The 18,313-nt window shown below is 37.3% G+C and overlaps 1 protein-coding gene across 4 annotated transcripts in view; it reads left to right on the top strand.

Moving 5' to 3' along the window:
• BMPR1A (bone morphogenetic protein receptor type 1A) overlaps positions 1-18,313 on the top strand; it is a 102,068-nt gene that overhangs the window by 64,704 nt on the left and 19,051 nt on the right. For 2 of the 4 annotated variants that reach the window (XM_037497288.2, XM_054690333.1), the window contains 3 exons: positions 13,023-13,241; positions 14,423-14,585; positions 15,399-15,501. In XM_037497288.2, coding sequence (XP_037353185.1) covers positions 13,175-13,241; positions 14,423-14,585; positions 15,399-15,501 — 333 coding nt within the window. In that variant the 5' untranslated portion in view covers positions 13,023-13,174. Of the gene's footprint in view, positions 1-4,918; positions 4,980-13,022; positions 13,242-14,422; positions 14,586-15,398; positions 15,502-18,313 lie in introns of all 4 variants that reach the window. The other 2 variants (XM_037497289.2, XM_054690332.1) reach the window with 2 other exon arrangements.

The following is an 18,313-nucleotide window of genomic DNA, read 5'->3' as shown; positions in this document are numbered from 1 at the left end:
CATGTGCAATTTGAAAGAGTGACATTGTCTCTTCAGGCCCAAGAAAAGCCCTGAAACTCTTAGACCAGCTCACCCCTGAACATCATTACGGATAGAGGACAGACTTGGCTTACTGTAGGACAGAGCCTCTATACCTTGAGCTTTGGGGAAACCTGTGAATTTTTAAAAATTGTAAATAGACAAAAAGTAGAGAAAAATGATTGATTTTTAAATTGCTTTTGCATTGCTCAAGCACTGCATTTTAACACAGCCAGGAAGACGATTCCTTTTAAAGGTGATTAAATGAGAAGGAAAAAATGTAAAATAAAAGTAAAAATGCATTTAGACTTTAGTTTTACAAAGATAATTTTTCTTCTTAGAGATGTAATAGTATTGCTTCTTGAACATGTGGAACCACAGAAGTGCCTTCCCATAATAATGGAATCTGGTAGACACTCCAGTTAAGAATTCATATTTTTGATCAAGGGGGTGCTGTTGGCATGTGGTTGAGACATTTCTTTGTTTTAAGAGATTGTCTTGGTACATAGAATTGCATTTTTCACTTTGGTCCCTGGTCACTGTGTGTCCTGTCATGGTTCACTCATTGTTTCAACCGAATAGTCACCCATGTATGGCCAGATCTTTGGAGCTGAGAGATAACTTGCAAAAATGTGGAACTATTTTTGGAATGGTGTTCTTTTATTTTGAGGGCGTAAGTACTGATATATTTTGATTTGGTTTCCTGATTGAAATATGGGTTTTTTTTAAATGTTATTTTTAAAGTTCTGCTTTGATTCTTTTTTCCTCCCCTAGTTCTAGAAGTTAGGTACATTCCCTGTAAATATTGATGTTAGTATTTATTTATTTTTAAAGTTTTACTCATTTCAAAATGGCTTTCTTTTTTTTTTTCCAAAGATTTATTTATTTATGCATACAAGAGCTGGGGCGCAGGCCAGAGATGTGGGGGTGAGAAGACCCACCAGAGACAGAGCAGGGAGCAGAACAGGCAGATCTACTGAAATGCACTGCTGAGGGGAGCAGCAGGTGAGACAGGAGAGGTCCACTACGCTATATGGGTTTCTCCCTGGCTGGCCAGGGACAGAACCTGTGCTGCAGAGGCTGCGGACCGCCTCGCAGTGCGGTCCCCAACCCCCTGCACCACCAGGGAGGACCCTGATGTTAGTATTTAAACGAAATTTTTAGCCACAGGAATTTATTGAGTTAACCCAAAAAGTCTTTGATAAAATGTAGTGCTACTTAAGGAAAAGAGAATTGTTTTGTTAGCCAACTTTTGGTACTCTTAAATATTTTGACTTGGATCACACAGATTAAAGTAGAGCATTTAACCAGTCATGAACAAATTTCTAACTTTGATAGGTTAAAATGATTTATCTTGAGAAAAAGTCAAGCATACACAATATAGAAGAATTTCTAAAGTCATAGTATTATCTCATAAGTACCTGACTATATCATATAATTGAATATATTAAACATAATTTATAAGCACTTAGATGTTATCAGACATATTGTTGGTTCCTCTTTGGTGAATTGAGTGTGTGTGTGTGTAGTCTCAAAATTATTTGTGTCAATTAGGTTCTAGGAAGGAAAGCTGCCTGTTTATTTTATATAACCCACACTAGTTATTTTAACAGAGAATTTGATATAGAGAATTGACCACATAGTTATTAGAGAATTGAAAAGGCAAAGGAGCACTAGGATTAAACAGAAATAGTAATTATAGGAAGCATTAACCACCTATAAGAGGCTGAGGTTTTGAACCTTGAAGCTTGGAGAAAGTATACCCCTGTGGATGACCTAGCTCCAGGTGGAGGGAGCCCAGCACCCACATATTGCTGCACAAGAGGCTCTCAGAGCAGGGGTGTTGAGAAGCTGGGACTGAGATCCTGAGATGTAGGCAATGCTGAGTCTGTATGGGAAACATGAGGCTGGTTCTGGGAGGGTGGAAGGAATTTGGAAACTGGAACCTGCATCTGCCTGAGCTAAGGGTGTTGTGTTGGTGACTCTGACAGGGACAGCAAACAAAATCAGGAAGAAGGAAGTCCCTTCTCCCCTGCTCTCATTACTTCTAGTTCTCTGGTTGACAGATCTGTCAGGGAACCAAGCTAGTAAAGAACAGCTCAGCTTCATAGTAGAGGACTTAGAGGTGTAAACTGTTTTTTGTTGTTGTTATTGTCCTTTGAAAAGCATTTGGTGTTTTTATTACTTTCCTACCACTATCCTTGCAGTAATGAGTAGGATTTGGGCTTTGTCAGCAGCAGACCTACCACTTACTGATTATGTAAACTTGGGCAACTTTCTTAACTTTGCTGAGTTTCACTTTCTCCTTGGAGTTGTGAAGATGAAATAAAATCTTAAGCGGCTCAATAAAAATTAACTTCCTGTGTTCATCTTGATGTTCTTACTCATGTATTTACTGGATAAAATACTGCACTTGAGGTTAGAAGACCTGAGCATTAGTTTGCCCTTCTAGTTAGTAGCTGTTTGAGAATTCAGCAAGTCAGTTTGACTCTATGCATTTGTTTTTTCTTTTTCTTTTTTTTTTTAAATTTTATTTTTATATTTCCCATACAATTGCAACCCCCTTATTTTGACCCCAATCCCTCTTTTCCCCGCCCCCCACTCCTCAGAGTGTGTCTCTGGTTCATAGTTGTTTGTTGATTTTGATTTTTTCTTTCTTATAGTTATTCTTTTTCCTGGTCCCTTATTTAGGTTTTCTAGATTCCTGCTATGAGTGAGACCATCTGGTATTTTTGTTTTTCTTTCCGGCTTATTTCGCTGAGCATGATCATGATCCCTTCCAGCGCCATCCATGTTGCTGCAAATTGCATGTGTTTATCTTTTTTGAATGCTGAGTAATATTCCATGGTATATATGTACCACATCTTATTGATCCAGTCATCTATTTTTGGGCATCTGGGTTGTTTCCAAAGCTTAGCTATTGTAAACAGTGCTGTTATAAACATAGGGGTGCAGGTGCTCTTTGGAATTGATGTTTCTTTGTCCTTTGGGTAAATACCTAGGAGTGGAATTGCTGGATCATATGGGAGCTCTATCTTTAGTAGGTTGAGGAATCTCTACACAGCTCTCCATAGTGGTTGGACCAGTTTGCACTCCCACCAGCAGTGCAGGAGAGTTCCTTTTTCTCACATCCTCACCAACATTTGTTGTTGCTAGTTTTTTTTTAATATGTGCCATTCTCACTGGTGTGAGATGGTATCTCTTTGTAGTTTTGATTTGCATTTCCCTGATTGCCAGTGATATTGAACATTTTTTCAAATGCCTCTTGGACATTTGTATTTCCTCTTCGGAGAAGTTTGTTTTTAGCTCTTCTGCCCATTTTTTGACTGAATTATTTTCTTTGTTTTTGTTGAGTCTCATCAGCTCTCTGTAGATTTTTGTGATCAGTCCCTTATCATTAGTGTTGTGTGCAAAAATTTTCTCCCAGCCGGTGGGGTTTCTCTTTGTTTTGATTATTGTCTCTTTTGCTGTGCAGAAGCTCTTTAATTTGATGTAGTCCCAGCTGTTTATCTTTGCCTTCACTATCACTGCTTTGGGTGATGTGTCTGTAAAGATGTCTTTGAGGTATGCACTTGTTTTTTCTCTGTAAAAGTAGAAAGTAGAGGCCTCCCCGGTGGCACAGCGGTTGAGCGCTGGGTTGCGAAGCTGCCCGCAGCCTCTGCAGCGCTGGTTCTATCCCCGGCTGCTCCCCGGCCACCGGAGGAGGGTCCCACATGGCGCACAGACCTCTCCTGCCGCCCACTGCTCCCCTCAATAGTGTACTTCGGTCCTTCTGCCTGCTCTGCTCCCCTCCCCACTCTGGCTCTGGTGAATTTTCTCACCCTCCCGCACTTCTGGCTGTACCCAGTGCTTATATAGATAAATAAATAAATCTTTAAAAAAAAAAAAAAGTAGAAAGTAGGAAAAGTTGCTCACTGTTCACGTGGCATATGGATGGTATAATGAATGTAAAACTATTTGCATATTATAAAGATTGTAATGTGCGGCATGAACAGTTACTGTTAAATACTGTATACTGAAAGTTTCCTCATTTAATCTGTTAAAAAGACCTAGGTCTGTCTTATGCTAGACTCTTAGCTCCTTACTATCACATTACATTGATTTTATCTCTATAAAAATATTGTGCAGAAGACAGTGTTATTTACCCTACTCTGCTTAAAGGGATGACCATATTCGTTCCCTCCTAGGTATTTCTGCAATTACTGATTCACTTTATTTGTTATATATTCTTATTCCAGAGGGGAGAGAGAAGAATAGCATCTAGACCCCCCTCATTTGGCAGGTGGCATAATTAATTCTTCTTTTAGGGGAATAGTCTCTTGGAATTGAAGTGAAAGTTTGGAATTAAAAGGCGAAATGATTGGGCAGAAATACATAGGTTGAATGTGAAATTTGCTTTAACTAATACTTAAGCATCAGAAAAATGTCAGCATCTAGTGAGAAAGTAATTTCTGAGGTGAAGATGAAATTTCTGACCTCAAGATGATAAAGACATGGCAGTTAGAAATGTCTTTATAAAAAGTAGCACTCAAGCCTCCCTGGTGGCTCAGGGGTTAAAGTCTCAGTGCTGTCAAGCTATTGCCAGCCACTGCAGTGTGAGTTCTGCATGAGTTCGATCCCCAGCTGGGAAGCTAACCCACGTGGCACAGCAGACCTCTCCTGTTTTGCCAGTTGCTCCCCTCAGCAGTGTTTCTCAGTAGATCTACATATTCCCATTCTGTCTCTGGTGAATCCTCTCACCCTCCACACCTCTGGCCTAGACAGCAGTTATTGTATGCATAAATAAATAAATTTAATTAACCTTTTTTTTTAAAGTGGCACTTCCCCATCCCTGTTGTAGGTTAGAATTTAGCTAAATGTTCAGTTCCCTCTGCTCCTGACTGATAGGTATAATTTGCAGATTTTCCTGAGGACCTGAATCGTGAATGCTTACAACATGGAATCCAACACAGACCTTTATGGTGAGACTTCTTGTAATGCCACAGATACACTCATATAGCTATTAATTTAAGCTTGATATTTTCTTAAGGGTTAATGCTTAGATTTGGATGAGATTGTTTTTTTACAGTGATGTAAAAATAATTCTGAGTGGTATTGCTCCAGTTGTATGTGTATATATTAGCCTAGGAATTGATGGGGGTAGAGATTAGACATGGAGAAGGAATGGATGCCTTGCTTGTTAAGAGAGTAGACAATATTCTTATGTTAATCCAGGCTATGGATAAGGAGCAAAGAAGCCATGCAAACAATGACTGTGGAGCCAGAAAGTCTGCAGTGAGTCTAGGCCTTCTCAGAAAGCTTGTCAGACCAGGCGCCTGGAGCTGCCTAGGGGAAGGACCCCTGAAAAGCGGAGCTTTTTCCTTACTACTTTATGGAACGGGCAGCTGGCCAGCTTGTTGAGAATTCCCAAATCTCAGTACTAGAAAGTGAAAATTAAGGTGGGGGGCTTAACAGGAAGAGGAAAGAATGACTTTAGTCTGTTTTTCCAGCTGACTTCAGTCTTTTCCTGTTTGTTGTTTTTTTTTTTTTAATTGTTTGAACCATTGGTTCAACTATCTTGCTGGTTGTAGAGCTTTAACTTTTTTTATTTAAATTGAAATTGCTTATATTTTATTGAGTTCTTTTGCCTAAGTGTTATTTTTCTGAAGAAGAAAGTGCATTTATGTATTTAGCAAAGGAAAAGTAAGTTTATTTAGATGCCTGTTTGGACTATTTAATAATAGCTTTTAAGCAGCAGCATCATTTTAAAACATTGATCCTGCAGCACTTCAAATATCTGTATCTCTTTATATCCTTAACATTACAAGATTAGTATTTTTTAGTTTTAGTATAAAATTCTAATGAATTCTAGAAATTAAAAAAATTTATTTTGAAGTCTTAACATTATAAAATACTCTTAATTCAAGATTGCTTGCAAAGTAAGATTGCTTGCAAAGTAAGAGTATAAAATACTCTTAATTCAAGATTGCTTGAATTGCAATTCAAGATTGCTTACCGTTTTCTGTGTCATGGTTATAGAAGCAGTTAATATGAAGTGACAAAGGGAAAGTCATCAGTATTTGTATTATTAATAAGAATCACAACAATGGCTTATATCTGTTATTTGTTGAATGTTTAATACTGAGATGCTAGCAATATTACCCCCATTTTGTAGCTATTGAAAATGAGACCTAGTTACTCACTCATAGCAGGAATCTAGAAAACTTAAATAAGGGACCAGGAAAAAGAATAACTATAAGAAAGTAAAAATCAAAATCAACAAACAACTATAAACCAGAGACACTCCATGGGGGGCGGGGAGGGGAGGGATTGGGGTCAAAATAAGGGGGTCGCAATTGTATGGGGAATATAAAAATAAAATTTATAATAAAAAAGAAAGAATAATAAAATAAAATAAAAGTAACACATAAAAAAAGGAAAAAAAAGAAAATGAGACCTAGTTGGTTGAGTAACTTACCCAAAATATATAGGAAATAGAGGAGCTAACATTTGAAACCATGATACTGACAACACAATTCACTCTCTAAGATTTGCCACTATATGAAAAGTGCCTTTACCTAAATCACAAAATTAATGTCATCTTTATAGCATCCACAGTTTAAAAGAGCAGATACAGTGTATAGCATAGAACCAGGGACAGTTTTTCTTCCACCAAAAAAATGATCCTTACTTGTCAAGATAATTGAAGAACCAAGTTCCTGCTTCTGGTTATTCCTTTGAGAGAAAGATGTTAGTTATGTCATCCAGTTAGTTTTTATACTGGAGCTTTTAGACTTCTGTCTTTTAATTGTATAGTCACTTATGATGATTAGAATTTCAGCAAATTTCTTGATTATAATAAAGTCCTTAGGAGAAATTTGCTGAAATAATAAAAGTCTAATCACTGTAAGTGTTCCTGCACCAAAACTTAGCTGTTTAAAACAACCAGCATTCATTCTCATACATGTTCCAAGAGTCATGAATCCACCAGTTGGTAGCGGAATGGTTCTAGATTAGGATCCCATCAATTGTGGAGCTATAGCTCTGTGAGCTTCCCTGGCACTGGTAGCTAATGAGACAAGGTGGCTCATGCAATTCTTTGCCCCAGACACCTCTCTCTCAGTAAGGCTGCATGTTCATGTGACATGGCAGCTAGCTTCTCTCAGAGAGCAAGGAGGAAGCTGAAGTGCCTTTATGATCTCGTCTCAGAAATCATGTTGTTTCCATCTTATTTTATTTGTTAGAGGCAAGTCACTATGTCAAGTGGGAGTTGAAGAGGGGAACCAGGCCCCATCTTTTGAAGGCAATGTCAAGTGTTTATGGGCGTATTTTAGATTACCGTAACAGTATTTTGGTTGATCAGCTTTTTTCAAGAATTCTGAAAAATACCACTTGTGAATACTAGCTTATATTTCAGCTGTGGTAATAAACATTAAATTAATATTGCACGTAACAGATCTTGACCATGAACTCATTTTATCAGTGAATGCTAAATATATTGGTATTTGTGCAATTATTAAGTCAATTTTAAAGTGGACATTGTTGTCTTGTCTTGTTGTCTTGTACCTCTTCTCTTTTTCTTCTTAGGCCAGTTCATCCAGAGCTATAGATTTGAGTATGTCTATGTTGTTGGCATAATAGATTGCTATCTTCAGTCCCAGATATTTCCTTTAAGTTTCAGAGCAGAATGCCCATTAGGTCTCTCTTTTGGGTAATTATAGATATCTAAATTTGAATCTTGGATAACTTTCTTTCAACTCCTTTTAAAATCCACTTGTGGGCCTCCCCGGTGGTGCAGCGGTTGAGCGCTGGGTTGCGAAGCTGCGCGCGGCCTCTGCGGCGCCGGTTCGATCCCCGGCTGCTCCCCGGCCACCAGAGGAGGGTCCCACATGGCGCGCAGACCTCTCCTGCCGCCCGCTGCTCCCCTCAGCAGTGTACTTCGGTCCTTCTGCCTGCTCTGCTCCCCGCTCTGGCTCTGGTGAATTCTCTCACCCTCCCGCGCTTCTGACTGTACCCAGTGCATGTATAAACAAAACAAACAAACAAACCAGCAAACAAATAAATAAAGCATGCCTCTATAAAAAAAAAAAAAAAAAATCCACTTGTTCCCCTTTCAGTAGTTTCTTATTCTAGAATTATAGGGATCTTCGTTAACTCCTCAGTCTTCCTTACCCTACATCTAATCCATTACCAAGTCCTATTGATTCTATTTGTGAAATATATCCTGACTCCATCCCTTATGCCAACCACTTACTCTAATCTTAACCACCACTGACAGTTTCCTAAATTACTACGTATTCTTCTCATTGATCTATTTATTTCTGCTTTTGTCCCTTACATGGAAACCAGATGGTTGGCTTCCATTCCACTTAGATTTACATCTCAAAACCTTCATATGATTATGTTTGGCCTGGTCCTTGTCTTTTCTCTTGAATCTTGCCTCCCAGTACACTTCCTTTTAGTCTCAACTTTTCAGAAACATTCTTCCTTGCCCTTCTCTGCCTTAAGATCTTTGCATGGGCTAGTACTTATGCTCAAAACTCCCCTCCCCTCTTTTCTTTACCTGGATAGCTCTTTTTATTCAGTTTCAACTTAAATGTCATTTCTCAGCATTGCACCTCTCTCCATCTAAATTAGGTTAGGTCACCACCCTACGCCCCTCTAGGACTTGGCACTTTTCCTTTTCTTCACATTTACAAGTTATGATTGTGTATCATTTATATGGTCTTGTTCAATGTCTGGATATCTTAATTGTCCTGTTTAATGACTGAATGCTGTTAAGACTGGATCTGTTTTGCTTTCATCACTGTATTCTCAGTGTCTAATAGAGAATCATTCATATAACAAGTACCTTATAAATTTTAGAGAATAAATTAGTATTCAATGGCAAGAACATTGTTCACACGGGACTTTAGAGTTAGAAATCTGATGAATCATTTAATTAGTCTAGACTTGTTTCTGTTGTGCCTGTCATGTCCTTTACAGAGGTGCATTCAGGCTTTGTTCCTTTAATACTCTTGCAAAGACCCCTGCTTCCTTCTATTGTATCTCAATGTAGTCATTTCTCCAAAGTGTGTAAGTCCTATCCAGGTGGGATGAATAAAGTAAATGGTTACCCTCTTTGATTATAGTTTTGTGTTTCTGTCAATGCTTGGTAAGATTGTCTTCATGACTTAGCTAAGTACCTAGGGCAAATTATAGTCAGCTAAAACCTAACTTTTTGAAAATTAGAAGTTTCCATTGTGAGATTACAAATGAGGCATTTGAAGCCATTTTACTTCAGTCTTCCGTTGGTTGATAGCTATTCTCCATTTGTATTCTCCATACAAATGATCACAGGTTCTTTAGTCTATAAAAATTTCTTGCAGATGGATTGTCATGGTTAACACCTGTTATGTACTTCCTGTGCCAGGTTGGCAAGTGTGCTATAAACCTTTATTGAGCACCTACTCTGTAAAGGGTTCTCCCAAATATTTTGTAATATATATTTCACATTATATAATCTACATATATTATTCTGTAGGGTAGTATAGGGTAGGACTCTGAAATTAGATCTCCTTGATTTGAATTACAGCCCTGCCACTTACCAACTGAGTCATCTTTGATAAATTCTTTAAACCTAACTTGCTTGAAACCATAAAATACATAGAAGGAAATATAGGCGAAACACTACGGGATTTGCACATCAAAGACATCTTTACAGACACATCACCCAAAGCAGTGATAGTGAAGAGAAAGATAAACAGCTGGGACTACATCAAATTAAAGAGCTTCTGCACAGCAAAAGAGACAATAACAAAAACAAAGAGAAACCCCACCAACTGGGAGAACATTTTTGCACCCAACACTAATGATAAAGGACTGATCACAAAAATCTGCAAAGAGCTGATGAGACTCAGCAACAACAAAGAAAATAATCCAGTCAAAAAATGGGCAGAAGAGCTAAAAAGAAACTTCTCTGAAGAGGAAATGCAAATGGCCAACAGACATATGAAAAAATGTTCAACATCACTTGTAATCAGGGAAATGCAAATCAAAACTACCATGAGATACCATCTCACACCAGTGAGAATGGCACATATTAAAAAAACTAGCAACAACAAATGTTGGCGAGGATGTGGAGAAAAAGGAACTCTTGTGCACTGTTGGTGGGAGTGCAAACTGGTCCAACCACTATGGAGAGCTGTGTGGAGATTTCTGGACCTACTAAACATAGAGCTTCCATATGATCCAGCAATTCCACTCCTAGGTATTTACCCAAAGGACACAGAAACATCAATTCCAAAGAGCACCTGCACTCCTATGTTTATAGCAGCACTGTTTACAATAGCTAAGCTTTGGAAACAACCCAAATGCCCAAAAATAGATGACTGGATCAAGAAGATGTGGTACATATATACCATGGAATATTACTCAGCATTCAAAAAAGATAAACACATGCAATTTGCAGCAACATGGATGGCACTGGAAGGGATCATGCTCAGCGAAATAAGCCAAAAAGAAAAAGAAAAATACCGGATGGTCTCACTCATAGCAGGAATCTAGAAAACTTAAATAAGGGACCAGGAAAATGAATATAAGAAAGTGAAAATCAAAATCAACAAAAAACTATGAACCAGAGACACTTGTTGGTGGGTGGGGGGCGGGAGGGGAAGGATTGGGGTCAGAATGGGGCGTTTGCAATTGTATGGGGGAATATAAAATAAAAAAAAAAAAAAGAATATATAGCTCAAAAAAAAAAAAAAACCTAACTTGCTTCAGTTTCCTCATCTGTAATATTAAAGTAATAGTTGTACTATCTATGTCGTGATGATATGCTAAATTAATGTATTTCAGTACTGATGCTGGCACATAGATGTCTTGGTTATTATGATCTTGGTTATTTATGATCTCATTTAATTTTCAAAATTATTGTGGGTTGGGTTGAGAGTATAATTCTAGTTTTGCAGATAAGGAAATTCTTTGAAAGAGATTAGGTTGTTTATTTAAGGCAGATCCAGGACTTGAATTTGTGATTAGAGTAGCAGAGTGACATGTTGATGTGGAAGGAATCACATAATCCCATCCCCCTGAAAGGGAGGGATTGTGACTGAGGCAGGTACTTAGCATCTCATTGCCTTCTCTGCAGGATGCCTTGGTTGAACCTCTAGTGAGACAAGACCACAGATTAGCTTTAAATAAATTGGTGAAGAGGGCCTCCCCGGTGGCACAGCGGTTGAGCGCTGGGTTGCGAAGCTGCCCGCGGCCTCTGCGGCACCGGTTCGATCCCCGGCTGCTCCCCGGCCACCGGAGGAGGGTCCCACATGGCGCGCAGACCTCTCCGTCTGCAGCACCGGTTCGATCCCCGGCTGCTCCCCGGCCACCGGAGGAGGGTCCCACATGGCGCGCAGACCTCTCCTGCTGCCCACTGCTCCCCTCAGCAGTGTACTTCGGTCCTTCTGCCTGCTCTGCTCCCCGCTCTGGCTCTGGTGAATTCTCTCACCCTCCTGCGCTTCTGACTGTACCCAGTGCATGTATAAACAAAAAACAAACAAACAAATAAATTTAAAAAAAACCATGCCTCTAAAAAAAATAAATAAAAATAAATAAATAAATAAATTGGTGAAGAAATACTGAAAGATGGAACCAATCATGATCATTTTTCTCTAGACATTTCCAGCAAAAGCCATCATATTCATACTTGTCTCTAGCACCTTGTCACTGATATGTAATGTATATTCAGAAAATGCTGGTGGTGAATTAGTAAGTGAATGATTAAATTAGTGGAAATATGAAGAGGGTGTGAGAGCTAGAACTGGAGGTAGAAATGATGTCAGAGGGTTTGGTGTGCATGACTTGAGAGATGGTGTCTCTTTCACTGCAGTAGCAAATGGAAGAGGAGGAACAGGTCTAGAGGAGCAAGAAGGAAAGTTAATGAGTTTGATTTAAGACAGATGGAGTGTAATCCTAGTAGGGATATTTAATAGGCAAATAGAAATAAGGGAAGAGATCAGGGTTGGAAATATACTAGAAACTTCTTTTGAATTTGAAACCTGGAACAAGTATCCCTAGAATTGTATACATTTTTAAGAAATGAATTTCCTGAAGAAATACTCTTGTCACTTTGCAGGTGTGTTATTCTATAATTATTTTAGACTTAACATCTTTTCCAGCATGATGTAGGTAGGAAGCAGTTTAATTTGCTCAATACTATAAATGTCTTCGGAGAACTAATTAAAGTGAAAAATGCTTAGGTATTCCTAGATAAAATAAAATAGGTTATTTATGGTAGAAATCATGCTGGTAATTATGTCATAAATAAGTTAAATAATTTTCTTTCAGGAATAGTTCAAGCTGCAGTCAGATCAGATTACCTGATGCAATAGGATGGACAGTGGGGACAATTGGTTTGACTGTTACCAAATTGATTTTTTTCCCCTACCACCAGTTTAATTATTTTATATTTGTCAAACCTTATTGGAGAGGTTAGGAATCACATCATCCATATTAAAGCTCAGTTTTATACTAATGAAGTGAGACCTAAAATATTAGGAAAGTGTAGCTTTCTATTGGTTTTGCTTTAATGACAAAGCAGACGGCATATTTAAATTAGAGGTAAGCTTTCTCTTCTACTTATAGAATAAATTATTTTTTAGAAAGATTTATGGTGTTTTCATCACATCTACTAGGGCTTGAAGGATTATTCATGAATAGCTTTGTATTTTAATATCAGTGTCTCCTGTTTTCTGAATATATTTAGAAATTTTCTTGATTGTAATAAAATAATTATTTTAGAGGAGCCAGAAAACACTTGAGATTAGTTAGTGAACTTTTACAGATGATTGATAAGCTAAGGTCTGTAGAGGTTGCAACCTATTACTGGAAGCTTTTGAATTATAGTGCCTTTATAAAAACAAGCTTAGCTTTAATCTTTAAAAATGTATTACTATGCTTAAAAGTATGTTTGAGTACTTGTTTTTCTTTGTTTTTGATAGCATTTAAATTTTATTATATTATTACCTTTTTGATTTTTTTTTTTCTTTCAGAAGTCAGGAGAAAGCAGTAGAAGTTGGAGTCATTGTCAAGTGATTGAGAACTTTTACAAGAAAATCCCATTGAATAAAAGTCATTTTAATTAGTGACGTAGTAAAATCAGTTATTAAAGGCCACAGTGTACAGGAAACGTTAAAATTGAACAATGACTCAACTACATATTTATATTAGATTATTGGGAGCCTATCTGTTCATCATTTCGCATATTCAAGGTAAATGAATGTTCATTTAAGCAATCTTATTTTAGTAATTTCTTCTTAAAAATGAGGTAATACAGGTTTATAATGATATAAGTTTCAGGTGAGTAACCTTGTATTTTGACATCTCTATGTATTACATTATAATATCATTGAAACTCTGGTTTCTGTCTACCACCATGTAATTGACCCCATCCCTCTACCCCCGAATCTTCTTCCTTTCTGGTAATCACCAATTCTGTTATCAGAAATTACAGTTTTGTGTTCTGTTTTGTTTTGTTTTGTTTTGTGTGTGCATTTGCTTTGTTTCTTTATCTTCCACATGAATGAAGCCATGGTTTTTTTTTTTTTCTTTTGTCTGTTTTACTTTGCAGTTTCTCTTAATATTTCATACCTTTTCTGTTTCCTTACTTTGTTTCTACACTTTGTTCACTCAAGATCAACCCTACAAGGAATAATCTAGTCACCTGATTAAGAGGGAGGAATCAATTACTGAAAGCATTGTTAGTTTTGTTCTGTCAGTACCAAATATGACAATCTCTATCATTTAAAGCTACTATCCTCTAGTGCAAGAATATAGTTCTATTCCCATAAGCTAAACTACTGACCTATAGTAACCTTCAGTTTTTGGCAGCATAGTCTGGATTTGAAGCAATGACCTTGAGATAAAAGGCACCGGATAATATGATTAGTCCCCATGCTCTCACAATTCCCTTACTTAAGCAATTCAAGCCCAAAGCAAAGATGCTTAGTTATTCCACTTCCATAGAGGGGCACAAATAAAGGACTTAGTTTTTAAGCTGGGCACAAGTTTGAACCAAAGAATTTAATAACCATAATTTGTTTATTTTTTAATGACTGGAAGCACTCTTAGCCTTCCCTGAAATTGCTTTCCTTTTTATACCTGTCTTACAAGTTATGACCATATTCTACATTACGCCACTCTTGTTGTCTTTCACTAGTGCAGAATATGACATTTTCATCCCCATATATTCCACAGTATTTGGGACAGTAATTCAGTGCATAATAGGTTATTAATGTCTGTTAATTGCATGAATGAGACTTATTTTTAATAGAAGACATACTTAGCTTTAATTACTATAAGAAAACTCAGAAATGTTTCCTCATTGAAAATTGAAATAAAAGTATTAGCTTTTCATACATGGTTTATTTACAAATTTCGTATTTGAATACAGGGCAGAATCTAGATAGTATGCTCCATGGTACTGGAATGAAATCAGACTCTGACCAGAAAAAGTCAGAAAATGGAGTAACCTTAGCACCAGAAGATACCTTGCCTTTTTTAAAGTGCTATTGCTCAGGACATTGCCCGGATGATGCTATTAATAACACGTGCATGTAAGTATTTTATGTAGTCCTTCTTAAAGTTATGAGAATAGGGTTGCATTTAGTGCTATTTTAAAAATTGTTTACATTGTCTTTTTCTTTAGCTTTATGTGGTATCTTTTCAAAGAGCCAGTGTTCTGTATACAGGAACATTTATTACCATTAAGTGAAAGTAAATAAAAGAAATCTGGTATTTGCCCAGCATTTTGAGCTTATTTCGTGATGTTTCTATTATAAAATTATTGATATTTCTCATTGTAGAAAACTTAGATATTACCAAAAAGAAACTATGAAAATTCACCCAGTGGCTTGTAATTCTAAACTGGTTGAAATATTACATATATATGAATTATATTGTAATGTTTATTTAATGTTGCTACTTTCTTACCAATGACAAAGACAAATATTGAACATTTGTGCAATGGATAGTTTTACAAAGTAAAAATACCAAAACTAGTCATCATTAATAAATAATGATGTTTCTGAAGTTTAGAGGGAGAAAGGGTAAAAGGAAGTATAAGGGATGCTGTAAGAAAAAAAGATTATTTTATAGAATTTTGTAAATCCACTCTCTGTGATCACATGTCTATGATTAGCAAAGAAAAATTACATAATAATTCATATTTGGAGAACTTTCATAACAGAAATCCTTTTGCACCAAGATGTGACAACTTTCATTGCTTTAAAACCCATTTTGTTTTGCCAGTAAATTACATGTCATCAGGACCTGGTCAAACTCAAACTCAGATTTAATGAGTACATTTTTATGTAAAGTTCTGATTTTTGGTTTATTGTTTGTTTTTTGTTTTTGTTTTTTTCTTTTAGAACGAATGGCCATTGCTTTGCCATCATAGAAGAAGATGACCAAGGAGAAACCACATTAGCTTCAGGGTGTATGAAATATGAAGGATCTGATTTTCAGTGTAAGGTACGATCTAACTTGGGACCTATTTAATAAAAAAAGGGAGGTCTCACATGAAAAGCATTAATTTCCTCTAGGAGAAGTGTGCATGGACTATACATTGCTATATGTTCTTGTAAGCAAATATATTGGAGGAAACTTAGTTCTTACTTGAAGTGATATGATTGTGGTCATTGAAGCCCCAGATTATTTACTTTTAAAAGAAGTTTTAATGGTTTATTTATTTATTTATACAAGCACTGGGTACAGTCAGAAGCGCAGGAAGGTAAGAGAATTCACCAGAGCCAGAGGGGAGAGCAGAACAGGCAGACTGACGGAATGCACTGCTGAGGGGAGCAGCGGGTGCGGCAGGAGAAGTCTGCTGTGCCATGTGGGACCCTCACCTGGTGGCCGGAGATCGAACCGGCGCTGCAGAGGCTGCGGGCAGCTTCGCAACCCAGCGCTCAACTGCTGCGCCACCGGGGAGGCCCTAAAAAGAAGTTTTAAATAATCTGTTTCCATATTGTCATAACTACAAGGAATGATACTGTCACACTTCTTTGTGGATTATAAGATTGTCTGAAAAGACTAAGGTGATGGGCAAACCCTTGTATCACTGTGGACAACTTAGAAGCATGTTAACGCCTTGTAAGGAGATCTCAGTGAGGTTATTTTAACTCCTTGCATTAGCAAAGAAATCAGCTTATGAACATCCTGGCAGCACTGGGTTATAAACCTAATCTCTTCAAATATTCGTTAAGTAATTTTGCCCTACAGGATCCTTTCAGTATTTTAGAAAAACAACTCTAGATAGGAAGATTTATTTACAAATTTAAGCCTTAGCTATTTTAAAAAATTACTAAGAATTTTAAGAAATTCTCAGGGTTGATAAAAGCTCTAAAGTTTACATATTTCAACGTCTTGGCCAGTGTTTGAAATTCTTACACATACAGTGCTTCCCTTCTGAGTGCCATACCTCTAGTTATAGGGACTGTTATTCCCTGAGACCACCTATTTCATCTCTAGTAATGACCTGACCTGATCCTAGAATGCTTTTCCTGCCAGTGACTGAAAGCCTATCTTCTTCTCTATCACTTTAGAACACAGAGAACAAATCTAGTCCCTGTTTAATATGATGGCCCATTATTCTATAGGAAATGTGTTTTTATTTGATATTGCTTTCCTGCGCACACTATCTAGTCTATACTCAGTGGAAATAATAGTTCACAGTGACTTCAGCTATTCCTTATATGATCAGCTTTAGAGTTACTCACCTTCCCCTTTCTTGGTATAATATGTGCATTGAGTCATGTCTGACTAGAAAAACAGAATAACTGTCTCTTTCTAAACACGGCCAAATCTCACGTTAGGTATTTGTCATACCATATTCTTGGAGCTCTCAGTCAGCTAAAATCTCCATCTTTTTAACTCATGATACTGCAAAGCCACCTCTCTTCCACTCTTTATTGTTAATTTCTTACACATGGGAATGGGATATGTTTTATTATACAATTGTCATATACTTGTCTATGATAGATTTCATCATATCAGAATTAGTCCTTTTCTCTCATTTGTCACTTAAGTGTCATTTTAATCACTTAAAATAATTGAAGAAAGAGCTATGAGTAGTAAAATTAGCTTAGCAGTATTACCCACTGTTTTGCAGGCCTCCTAAATGAGGCATGTCCCAAACTAAATTCACCGAGATGATCGTTGTTAAGCTTGACTGTCTGTTAAAGATCCATATCCCAGCTAGTAAGCTGTGAAACTTTGGGCAAGGAAATTGACTCTTCTGGTGGTTTTCTCATTTGTACAGGAATTGTGGAGTTCAAATGAGATAGCATATATGTAAAAAGTTCAGCACAGCTGACACTCAATGGGGACTTAATAAAGGTCAGCTTTATTATATTGATATAACAGAGCAGTCTTTTAAGTTGAACTATGCATATTCCTGGGTACCCAGGGATCACATCAGCACATGGATAGCTTTAGGGGAATCATTTTATGGATTCTAAACTTCCACGGGTCCTAGTGCTTAATGTTGATCTGCCTGAAACAGGGCTTCTCAAGCAGTTCCTCTTTTCCTTCCTTTTTCACAACCACCCTTCTCACAGTTTATAGAAGGAAGGCCTAAGATTTAAAACCTCATGTTTCCAAACAGTGTTGTAGTTAGAAATCCAAGTATTAGTGTGGAGAATGTGAGGATAGCAGTTTTGTATGCTAGATGGTTTTCAGGTTTTTGCTTTCAATTGGATTGCTAGATCACTGAAAATAATTCTTGATAATAGGATCATTATGGGAGTTTCAGCATAAGATTTAGAAGATCTTTAAACAATTATGGGACATTGTATAATGAACTATTTCCACTAATCACCTTTTTGTTTATGTGTGCAAAATATCTTATTACTGACCCAGTGTTGAAATGTCAGCATTCAAGTGAAGAAGTTGTCAAATACTGTATTGTTAGTCAAATAAAATTTCACGCATAATTGCTCATATTTGTTCCTATAATTAGTCTTTCTCTACTCGTTTTCTGATGAATATCTGGTTGGTGGTCTGTAAAAAGTTTTTTAAGAATATTATTTCTATGTCTTGCCCTTTTCCTCACCAAATATGCTTGCAACTTGCTTCCACTTTGAGTTCATCAGTTTAAACATAGTTGCTAGGGGCCTCCCCTGGTGGCATAGGTGGTTGAGCACAGCACTGTGAAGCTGTCCGCAGCCTCTGCAGCATTGGTTCGATCCCGGCCAGGCGGCCAGGGTCCCACATGGCGCGGCAGACCTCTCCTGTCTCGTATGCTGCTCCCCTCAGCAGTGTATTTCGTCAGTCTGCCTGTTAT

This window comes from Talpa occidentalis, unplaced genomic scaffold, assembly GCF_014898055.3.
Source record: "Talpa occidentalis isolate TD23 unplaced genomic scaffold, MPIMG_talOcc4v2.1 talOcc4.8, whole genome shotgun sequence".
NCBI lineage: Eukaryota > Metazoa > Chordata > Mammalia > Eulipotyphla > Talpidae > Talpa > Talpa occidentalis.
This window is presented reverse-complemented; position numbering and strand designations above follow the sequence as displayed.